Source organism: Antrostomus carolinensis, unplaced genomic scaffold (genome assembly GCF_000700745.2).
Source record: "Antrostomus carolinensis isolate BGI_N321 unplaced genomic scaffold, ASM70074v2 scaffold27625, whole genome shotgun sequence".
Lineage (NCBI taxonomy): Eukaryota > Metazoa > Chordata > Aves > Caprimulgiformes > Caprimulgidae > Antrostomus > Antrostomus carolinensis.
This window is the reverse complement of record NW_010318849.1, coordinates 1,091-12,452: the sequence shown is the minus strand read 5'-3', so window position 1 is coordinate 12,452 and position 11,362 is coordinate 1,091. Positions and strand designations below refer to the sequence as shown.

Genomic DNA, 11,362 nt, shown 5'->3' with positions numbered 1-11,362 from the left:
TCTGTTTGTCCCAGACCAATTTTTGCTTTGGCCTATAAAGTGAATCTTCCTTTCAGCGGCTTCTGTGGTACAGGATGTAGTTACATGCATCAACTAGTTCAAAAGACCCATATACAGCATGGATTTAAAGCTGAATAAACCCACAAAACCCTTAGCTCGGACTATAAATGTCACTGTATTTTTATATATGTCTGTATTTTTTTTTTTAAGAGAACAGGATTACTGCATGCAGCTATAACTGAAAGTCCTTTGATAATTCAGTGGGTATTTTAAACCTAGCAATGATACACTTTCATAAAACCACACATCCCTGTTTTCTGAAGGATGCTAATAAGATGGTTAGCTTTGCTTTCATGCTCGATGTGTTTATGAGTGCTCCTGCCCATTTAGCTGCATCTCTGAATTTAATGCCCCACTCTGATTTCATTGTAATTGTCAGTAGTCTTTTTTTTTTTTCCCTTTTTGTATGTCCCCGCTCACTGTCTGGAAAATGGAGTCTCCTCATTGCTGACCCCATCAGTCTGTCTCCTCATGGTGCTTGTAAAGAAAACCCTCTCCACCAAGGACAAAGATGTTTTTAAACAAGCCAATCTGATATAAAACATAGTTTGCTTAACCCAGAGGTGACCAAGAAGCGATTGCTGGCTGGCTGTGCCCAGCCTTGAGCTGCTGTGTATGGCTGCCCTTCTCAAAGGCTGCACGCGCTGCCACGCTGTGCACTTCATTATCTGAGCAGCATCTGCAGTTCCCCTCTCTGTTACAGATGCCGCAGTCTGCTTAGTTTTGTGCAAATGACACGCTGCCCTTATAGTCCTCGGAGTCGTCTCTGCAGCCCCTCAGCCAGCTAACGTCTCCCCCGTCCTGCTCCTCACCCCGGACACCCCAGTGAGCCAGTGCCGCTGGCCTGGCTGCCGTGCAGGCATCCTGGGCATCCTCCCTCCTTGCTGCAGGTTAAGTCCCAGCATCAAGATATTTGTTTGCTGCCCCTCTTCAAAGGCCTGCTCCTCTCCTGTTGCTTCTGGGCATCCTCTCGGCACCAAATCTTCCCATTTCATGGCTTTCTACCTGACATCTCCCATCAATAACAAGGGGTTGCTTTCTGACCCTCATCAGCCCGAGTTAGTTTCAGCATTGTGTTTGCAAGCAGAGAAGTGCTCGTCCATCAGAGTGCATGCATAAGGGTTGCTTGTCCCACATAGTGGTGGCACGCAGCAGGGAACTCGGCTGAGTTATTTTTTCCAGTCTACTAAGCTGTCAGGAAATGCTTTCTCGTCTTCCTAGCCAGTGTGCTCGTAAGACCAATTAAAAAAATAAAGAAAATGTTAGAAACCCATCTGTGCATGGCTTTCCTTAATCTTCACAGACTAGAAGGAGAATGCTGGGTGCAAGTTTTAAGTAATATTTGTAAAATAGTAACAATCATAGTAACCAGTACTATTTTTTGTCTCTTGATTTAAGTTGTGTGTACAGACCGTGTAACCTATGCCGGCAACTACTGAAATAAAGTCCACTTCTCTGTGTTGGCTTGCTTGTGTTCCAGCCTTTTAAATCAGCTTACTTTATACCTTAGAGAATACTTTTATTTCTATATATATCCTCTCTTCTATTGGCTACCCCAGATAATCCTGTGATCAGCCATGCAGCAGTGTCACTTGAGTAGAATATGGAACGATGCTGATCGTTTTCTCGTAGGCTGTCATACTGGTCCAGAAATAGCATCTGTCTACAATGGGAGAAGCTCTATTAACATTTACAACTGTTCCTCTTCCCGACCCCTGAGAATTGCTCCGTGGTAGATAAGCAATATTTTGTAATACATTTCTTTGCACTCAGTATTTTGGAGTTGAATTCTGAAATATAAAGGCTCCTAATCCTGATCTGCTCTGGGATACGCTGCTCTGCTCTGAGCAAGTGGTGCTGTGAATAGGATTAGCATTTCAACAGCTTCTTTTTTTAACTGTGAGCAATAAACTAAAATAATAGGGCCTGATTCAGAGCTCTCTGAAGTCGGCAGTACTACTTTGGCTGGTGTGTGTTGGCTTTGGGTCAGGCCCATAAGAATGGAAAATGCAGTGTTTCCCTAGAAAGGAGGGAGAACGTGTGAATTTTAGAGTTCCTGCTCCTGTGGGGTCTGTCCACACCGAGTTGAAATTCATGGGTTTACAAGCCAACAAACACAACTGTAAATTTGACTGCAGGTGAAAAGAAAATGTGTGTTGCTAGTCATGCAGTTAAACTTGTGCTTTTTAATGATGTCAAGGGCACTTAGGACATGTGTGTAAACAAGTGAGCATTAGGGGTATTTCTGTTGCTGTTCCTTTTCCTCCCTCAGACGTGTGGCAGTACGAGCTGTCACCCGGGCAGAACATGGGCCGGGCGCTGCGGCCGGGGAGATGAGCTGTTGGGCTGGGAGGGCTTGCAGCCACTGCCTGCACTGATCACAGCCCTTCAAATTCATTAGCTACGGGCCCATGAGCAGGAGCCAGCTGTGAACATCTGGCCCTTGGGGCTCAGCACGGGGTGTTACAAGGCTCTACGCTTTGAGTAAAAGCAGTTTGGGGATGTACTGTGCCTGTGCCGTGCAGGCATGGCACCCTCTACCAACCAGAGCCCGTTCCTGATTAACAGCTCTCGAGTGGGGCCTGGTTTCCCGGTTTTTCACCAGCCTGTTTATGATAGATAGATGTGATGATACCCTGGGCCTGCTCACTGGGCTGCAGGACTGCAGCTCTGCTGTTCCTTGTGTGAGCTCTGAGTTTCTGAACCTCACCTTTCCATAGCGCTTTTTGAAAGCACAGCAACAGTGGCCGTCCTGCAACTTTCTACAGATATCCTTGAAGGACATCATAGAATCACAGAATGGTTTGGTTTGGAAGGGACCTTAAAGACCATCCAGTTCCAACCCCCCTGCCATCAGCAGGGACACCTTCCACTAGACCAGGTTGCTCAAAGCCTCATCCAGCCTGGCCCTGAACACTTCCAGGGAGGGGGCATCCACAACTTCCTTGGGCAACCTGTGCCAGTGTCTGACCACCCTCACAGTGAAGAACTTCTTCCTAATATCTAATCTAAACCTCCCCTCTTTCAGCTTAAACCCATTTCCCCTTGTTTTGTCATTAGTTGCCCTTATGAAAAGTCCTTCCCCAGCTTTCTTGTAGGCCCCTTGAGGTATTGGAAGGCCTTGAAGGATATCTGTACCCAATTTTACCAAGTTCTTTCTCTTCTCCCTGTTTCTTACATGTTGTGCATGTATTTTGAGCTGTGTCTGGTAGTTAAATGGAAAACCAATAAATTGCTTGCAAATCGAAAACGCTGAGAGGGGTGGATCGAATCTCACATGCATTTGGATCTCGGTGTGTTTTCCTCCTGCCTTACTGAAGGCTTTGGCATCGTGACCTACAGTACCGTGTCTTTTCCCAAACTGTCCCCACCTCAGAGTGCTGGGGTGAGCGGTCAAAAGCGGCGATTTCCACGTAGCTGAGGTGGGGCTCTCCGGGAGTCAGCAGAAGGGCACTGCTACAGGCGGGGGACACGTTGCAGCGGTGACGGTTGTACCGCGTCCTGCAGCTCTTTATCTTCAGGACAGGTTTCTGATTGCCGTGATCTGGAGGGGATCGGGAGCAACCTTCACGGCTCAAATAGTCCTTGACTCCCAGCCGGAATATTTAGAGGGTGTAGTTCCTCATAGCAACAAAGCAGTTAATGACATTTAACTGATTCACCCTTGCAGGTCGACAAGAAGCATTGTCTCCATTTTGCAAATGGGAGAACAAAAAAGCTTGAGAGACGGGCCCCTGTGGGCCCAGGTTTGTGCTGGTGGTTGAACTTTGTTCCCAGCTCTGGGTCTTAGTGGGCTGGAGAGAAACACCTCACGGTTGCCCTTTAGGACATGGGAATTGTCTGGGAGACACCAAGCAGGAGTCCTGAGGGCTCCGGAAATGGCTGTAGGTGTATTCTTCTCCTGGATTTGCTCAGGCAAATTAGCTGCAAGAGCATCTATGTCCCCAGGCTGGGTCTCAGCGTGGTGTGTGCTGCTCAGGCTCCGAGGTGAGGTCCCTGCCAAGCAGAGGGGTGCAGAGCAGCTCAGCAACGTGTCCAAGGACACCCAGGCAGTCGTGGACTCACAGCCTGCTCCTGTGGCCCTGGCTGCAACTGCCCCTCTCCTGTGGCACCAGGCTGGGCAGCGAGGAGCAGGTGGAAGTGGGATGATTTGCATCTCAGTTACGTGCCAGGATCCCGAATATCTTTCCAGCCATTTCAGAGAGGTGCAGGTCTCTGAGCGGTGGCACTGACAACAGCTTGGGTGTGCTGCTGTAACGTGTGCGGCTGTAAATGAGCTGACCTGCATATTCTTTTTCCTAATCCTGAGTGATACTGTCAGCTCAGAGAGCTGAGCCTGGCTAATGACTGAAATCCACTGTGCTTTTCTTAGCAAGGATGTGTGGTGATCTCAGATAGTTGTTAAGTGCTACGTCCTGAGAAGCAGAACTGCACGTGCCCCATGGGTCCAGCATGTTTCAGACAGATAAACGGGGTTTGAGATGATCAGGGAGTTACTATGAAAAGAACTGATGTCAGGTACACAGTAACCTGCAGTTAACTAGGAGGGAGATTAAATTAATGGGGTTTTCCCTCTGATAAAGATAATTAAGAGCTCGCAAGGACTTGGTTTGCAGCTCCTACACAGGATATCCATAGGCACTGTCTTCCTGGCATTGGGAATACTAAACAGCTGTGTGACCAGAGCAATGCAGCCAGTGGTGCAACCCACTGAGCGACGTTTGTGGTGTCTGAGACCTTGTCACTACTCTGAGATGAAGGGAAATTGGGGCATGGGGAAGGAGTAGAAGAGGAAACGGGAGCAGGGACTGCAGGGAGGAGTTCAAGGTGTCCTGGGATCCACTGCCATACAGAATGTGTTTCAAGGGAGGAGGGCATGGCATGGTGGGGGGAGAGACTCAGAGGGAGGAATAACAGCTACAATCTCTCTTGCGGATTTAGGGTTTGCTGTCAATCCTGCGTAAACTGAAAAGCACCCCAGACCAGGAGGTGAGAATCCTCCTCTTGGGACTGGATAATGCAGGCAAGACCACACTCCTGAAACAGTTGGCATCTGAGGACATCAGCCACATCACACCAACACAGGTGAGGAAGACCTTTCCCTGCCCAAGGCACTTCTTGTGGTCCCACCTGCCTTATTGTAGAGCACTAATGATTTGGGAGAGTGTGTCAGTAAAAGGGCAGCCTGGTGCACCATTAAGTTTGTGTGTTATCTGCACAAGAGGAGGCTCCCTGAAGGAGCCAGAGAGCATCAGGCCAGATCTGTCAGGTAGCCCAAAACTGGATAGGCACTGTGGAGTTCTGCAGAAGGCTTTTGGGTCATGCAAGGGTTGCATGGATGAGACTTTGTTCCTGTTGTCCTTGCCCAAACGGGAGACCTGTACAGGGGATGGTGCAGCAGGTGCAGCATTGCGCAAGCCTCTGTCTCCTTGTCTGTCACCCAGCTTGCTCCAAGGGTCCTTCACATTCTAGCACTTCCTCTCTGATGCCTCTGGTCCCCTTTCTTTGAGCCTCAGGGTTGGGGAGAAGGATGTCTCCCATCAGAAGCACTGCAGCATTGCTCTTGTGTTGACCAGAGGAGGTTGCTAGAGAGCTTTGGGAGATGCTTCCCCCCACCCCGTAGCTGCCTCCCAAAGCTCCCAGCCCCGACACCCCTGTTCCAAGCCCCAGGTCCCTGGATGGCGTGGCAGCACGTTGCCAGCCCACGCCACATCCTGTTTTTCTACTTGAATGCCCTTTCAATTGGTGCTCTAATTGATGAAATGGACCCTTCAGATGTGCAGCTGTTGCTCTTTTAAGCCCGCATTAGCTGTGTCGTGTCAAATTGAGCTGAGACCTCTGGCTTCGTGTTAGCTGGGACTCTGCTCAGCTTTCACAAACTCAGTCCCGCTTCTCACAGTGCCCTTGTTTTCTCCTTATCTGCAGCTCTCCCACCTCTTCCTGCACCCACCCTGCTGAGCCTTCGCAGGGCACTAACTGCATCATATGTCTCCATAGCCATGACAGCATCAACCCTTGACCCAAGAACACTGGCAAACTGATGGTTTGGCAGCTGTGTTCACTTTTGCCGGTGCCTCTCCCACAGCCACAGCTGATCCATCTTCGTGGCTGCCCAGCCCATCTCGCTGCACGTTGCAGGCTTGGGATATATAAGGTGTTAACGTCTGCCTGTGAACGTGCTCCAGCCATTCAGGTTTATGCTCTATGAGGCTTTGTTTCTGCTCTTTCCAGGGCTTTAACATTAAAAGCGTACAGTCTCAAGGCTTCAAGCTGAACGTATGGGACATAGGCGGACAGAGGAAGATCAGGCCGTACTGGAGGAACTATTTTGAAAACACTGATATCCTTGTGAGTATTGGCTGCAGTTGAATGCTGTGTTCATGCAATGGCTTTCCATGGTCTCAGCCAGAAATTCAGGAACAAGTAATGTAATGTCCCAGTCCTCAGCAACACCATTGCCATTGTAACAGGAGTTATTCTAGTGAAATGGCAAGATTGGTTGGGTGCAGTAAGAAAAATACGGTGATGTTTGGAGAAATCATTCTGTTGTATGTTTTTGCTTTCACAGCATGGTGCTGGTTATAGCCAGTTCCTTTCCTCTCATCTCAGTCTCCTTCAACTGAAAGACCATTAGTAACTTGTAGTTTACCCATCTATAGCTCCTTTCACTGGGGACTCTGGAGGCCTGTCATGGATATTAGTGACTTAGGCCTCATGTGTAGAGGTAGGTCCATATGGTGCCTTTGTTTTATAGTTGGAGAAACTGAGGCACAGCAGAATTAAATGCTGTGTCTGGCATCATTCTGGTGGAGGGACACAGAGAGACCCCTTGTCTTTTCCCTTGGTCCTTTAATCATAAGACTGTCCTTTAATGTTTTTGACATCTTAGCTGCAATGACCTCGCAATTAGCTATAGATGATGACAGTTATATTTACAGTGCAGGACCTTTGTGTTTCCATGGCAGAGCATGATACCCTGGGACTCTCCCAAGTGCTGTCCTGACTAGTTTCAAAGAGCTCTCTGAGGTGCAGCCATGTGTGCCAGGCTGAAGGCAGGCTGGGGGCTCCACGCATCTCCCCATCCCAAGCAACGTTGCCTGTGGAAGCAGAGAAAAGGCTTTCCTAAGCAAGGTCTGCAGGGCTCCTGTGGGAAAGCAGGAAGCTCTCTTGGAAAGATGCTCTTCTTCCCCCCTATAACACACATACTCACTAATGTGTTGGGAGCTTCAGTGCACTTCCAGAGAAGGATCAGTGCCACTAGGAACAGGACTCTGCTCCAAGGCTCATGTCAGGGTCCTGAAGGGCCTGGCTGCACCTGCAGGTTTAGAAAGCATTGTCCAAATGAAACTGTTATTTAACTGTGACTAGTAAACCCTCAGTAATCTCTTGTGCACATCCCCCTTTTCAGCCTTGATTTGGAATCTGACATTTGAGGGCAGCCACCACAGCATAAACCCAGTTAGTTGCTTTTGCAGAGGGTAACAGTGAGATCTTCCTAGGGGAAAGGCCTGGGTTTGAGAAACCAGCAGGACACACTTTGCATGCTGCTCTGTGGCCACCAGGAAGGTGATGGCTGTGAGGTGGTTGTGCCCATTGAGTCCAAGCTCTGCAGCTTTGTGTGGTGGGGAGGCGGTAGGCGTGCAGATCGAAGTGAACACTGCAGAGCAGCAGCTAGGGGATCTTTGCCTGCTGTGGCAGGTGCTCAGGCTGCAGAGGCAACCACAAAACAGTATCTGGAAGACACTGCTGGCAGAGGCAATGAGCTACACAGGCCTTTGAGCTTCCCCCCTTCCCAGTGTGTACTGCATGGGAGGTGCAGAAATAAAGGTGAATTTGAAGGCTGAAGAAGATTAAAGCAGTTGTTTTCCCTGCCCTGCTCACACCTCAGTTGTACAATGTACAGAGAAAACCTTATTTTTCATACGAGTAAGGAAACGGGGAGATAGAAGCAGAGTCAGTTTGGGGTAAGTGACGGTGTGAATTCAGAGGGAATAACTGGTGCACACAGGGACCTGAACTCCCCTGCAAGCACTCTGTGCTGCCACCCAGTCCCAAACTGGGAGCTGTTGGCATGTTAGTGCAATGCTTTGCTATGTCCCTACACACCAAAACTGCAATCGAGTATCTGCTGGTGACTCTCTGTCTCTCTCTTCTGCCAGCCCTCACCCCCAATTTAGCCGGTAATTTTACCCTCTGACTAACCTGGTGCAGGTTGTGCCTCTAAACTGAGCCAACTTCTCTCTCTTGTTATTTCTTCATCCAGTCTCACCACTGGGAATTTTTTCCCAACCCACTTACTCCGGGTTTTGTTTTGGCCTATTGCTCAAATGAGGCACCCAGCTCTAAGGGAATTTCTTTCTAAAGCTCCATTTCTCCAACACGGTGCACTTGGTGGCTGTTCAGACTGGCAAACTGCGTAACCGAGCACCAAGCCAGAAAGAGGTTTTTGTGTGGCCCTGGCCATAGAAGGAAGGTGTAGATGAGATACGCTACAGTTCCCAGGACCCTCTGCTTCTATATTCTCCTGAACTATATTGCACAAAGCAGAAAGGACCCTCTAAAGGGTATTAAAAAGCAGGAAGTGATTGCAAATTCAGATCCATGCAGGTGCCTTTAAATGAGAGCTCGGTCTTGCATCACACACCTGTGATATTTGGAAGCTTAACCCAGGCAAATAAGGTGTGGATATCTGGCTGATTGCATATTCAGACAGGCACCTGCAGCTATTTGGCACAGTGCTTTCTGGTTTGGAAGTAGGCACTCCACACATACTTTACCTTCTCTGTGCTGTGCTTTTGTGGCTTTTGCCCCAAGCGCTGTTGTCTCCAATTCTCATCTTGCAAAACAGCTCCCTAGCAAGGAACGGAGCAGTGCCGGGGACAGCCTGGCTGGTTGGGACTGGGAGCTCTTCCTTGCCAGTTAGAGAAGCACCGTAAGATGGGAGGTGCTGCCTTTCAGTTGAGAAGTAGCACTCAACTATTGTGTTTGTGTGTTGCTGAGCTTCCCCTGAGATGTCCCAGAGGAGGACAGATGACAGTCTGCTTTCACCCCAGAGCACAACTGCCAGCCCTGAAGCTTCTTCCTTTCCTTTGGTCTGTGTTTCCTGCTCCAAATGGCACGCGCAGGGGTGGGTGCTTGGGAGAGGCAGAGGGGACAGACGTAGCTGATGCAGCGCTGGTGCAGGTGCTTGGGATCACGTTGTGGGGAGAGGCTGTGTGTCATGCTGTGCCCACAGGCCTTTCCCCATCCTGTGGCACCAAGTGCGTGAGCTGCTGACGTGTCCCCACGCAGCTGCGTCCAGCCCTGCCGCGTGTCCCCCAGCCTCTGTCAGTGCGCATCAGCCTGGCCCCAGGAGGACCGAAGGCCCCAAGTGATCAGCAGAGAGGTTGCTGGGTTTCCTCCTCAGGCCTGGCATACATGTTTTCCTGCTGCGTGGTTGGTCCCATTTCAAACAACTCTAACACTGCTCGTTAAGGGAGTGACTGCAGTTAAATAGATATTGCTGCTAGAGATCTTCCCTCCCCCTACTATTTGGTTGAAATTATCCTGGAAGCATGGAGTCTTATGCTGAGACTGCCTGTAAGGATGCCATTTATCTTGATGGGGTGCTGTGCTCATCTATTCCCTGAAAACCAGGCTGACACTTATTCCCTGTAAGCCACCAAAGAGCATGCAGATGACATGCTAGCAGCTTCAGTCACCACTGATGGAGAATGGCAGGGACTGGAAGCAAAATGCTCAATGTTTGTCACCACTCCTGTCCCTGTCTGCTGTCCCAGCGCCCTTCTCCTTCAAAAACCTTCCCATACCAAGTAATGAAAAAGAGATACCAGGCTATTTTTGCCTGAGTGTTATACTGAGGTTCCCAATTTCTTCAGATGTAGCTTGATACTTCTGCACTCTGAACTGCAATAGCATTGCTAGGGAGAAGGAGGGTGGCTGGACTTAGTAATTACATATTTAGGGGGACCTTTGAGGACCTGTGCACACCTGGAGCTGCCTTTGCTGAGAAGGCTCATTTGCATTTACAGAAATAAATCAGCACTGCCATGCTGCTTGGAGAGGGGTGAGACCCCCTCCCAAAGCAAGAAGGCTGTGGGCTGGGGGATCCACCCTTTTTCATACCAGGGGACAGGTGTCTGGCTGGGACCTCTTCATGGACCATGAGATGATGTGCCCAGCCCTGAGAGGTTGGCAGGACTCTGCTGTCAGTCTTTGTGAGCCAGCTGTTCCTTGTCTTCTCCATCATCCTGGTGGACAAGCTGGCAGCTGAAGATGGAGTCTTGTAGGCTGCATCCAGCCCTCCTCTCCAACTACCCGCTCCAGGAGGTTGCAGTAGGATCACCTGGTGGAGAAGAACTCAATGTACCCAATATATTAATCTATCCTTAGTGCCATTGTGTGCCTTGGTGGCTTATTGAGGAGGTGATGAGTCCTGCTAGAGGGCAGCATGGCATAATCACACCAGTGCAGTGCTTGTACGCTGTTTGCTAGGGTGAAAGACCATGTCTCGCTCCCCAGGTTTTGCCCTCCTGTGCTCAGCTTCATCTTGTGAGTCAGTCATTTGAAAATATACCAGGCAGTTTCCTGTTCTCTTCAGATAATAGATGCTGTAGAGACAGTGAGAGCATCCCTGGTACTGCTCCCAGCTCCCTTCTGATCCTATGCATGTGGCTGTCCACCCCCCCCCCAGCTTTGAAAGAGGTGGTTCCTCTCCTTTCAGAATGTAATGAAGTTTTGTCAACATTTGCTATAAATAATACTAGGGATCTTTGTGCCCAAAAGCATAATTATTAGGCTCACTTGCTGTGATACTGTGGAAGAGTAACTTCTGGGAAGAGTAACTTTTCCTCTCCTTTCTTTTTCAGATCTATGTCATTGACAGTGCAGATAGGAAGAGGTTTGAAGAAACGGGTCAGGTAAGTTACTTATGCCCAGCTTCCTTTGAAGTAACTCGGTGCTTCTGAGTGCCCCTCGCTCACAAAAGTTAGGAAGATGATTTTGTTGTTTATGAGGGAAATTTGCATTTCAAGAGACTTGCCTTTCAACATCAATGCAGATTATTTTGGTAGATGTGAAACAAGGAAAATAGGTAGCCTAATTCCGTTTAAATAGAACGGTTTTCATTAAAGTTATACAATAATAGCAAATGGAGACTAATACTGAAAGCAAAAACTTCTCCAAGTCCTTTAAACCTTGCCAAACCAAGACCCTGAGGAATCCTATTTTCTTATTTACAAAGTTGAAATGGAAATCATATTGACTTGATTGTCTTTTGGATGTAATTGAAAAAGAAAAAAAA

At 48.8% G+C, this 11,362-nt stretch overlaps 1 protein-coding gene across 1 annotated transcript; it reads left to right on the top strand.

Moving 5' to 3' along the window:
- Positions 1 to 736: 736 nt before the first annotated feature.
- Positions 737 to 10,979, top strand: LOC104517416 (ADP-ribosylation factor-like protein 3; the record flags this gene model as incomplete). The annotated part of the gene is given in 8 exon segments (XM_010169076.2): positions 737 to 783; positions 785 to 810; positions 1,282 to 1,292; positions 2,781 to 2,862; positions 3,731 to 3,806; positions 4,978 to 5,145; positions 6,292 to 6,408; positions 10,929 to 10,979. Coding segments are annotated over 8 exon segments (578 nt in total), but the record flags the coding sequence as incomplete, so codon positions are not given.
- Between the last annotated feature and the right edge of the window lie 383 nt (positions 10,980 to 11,362).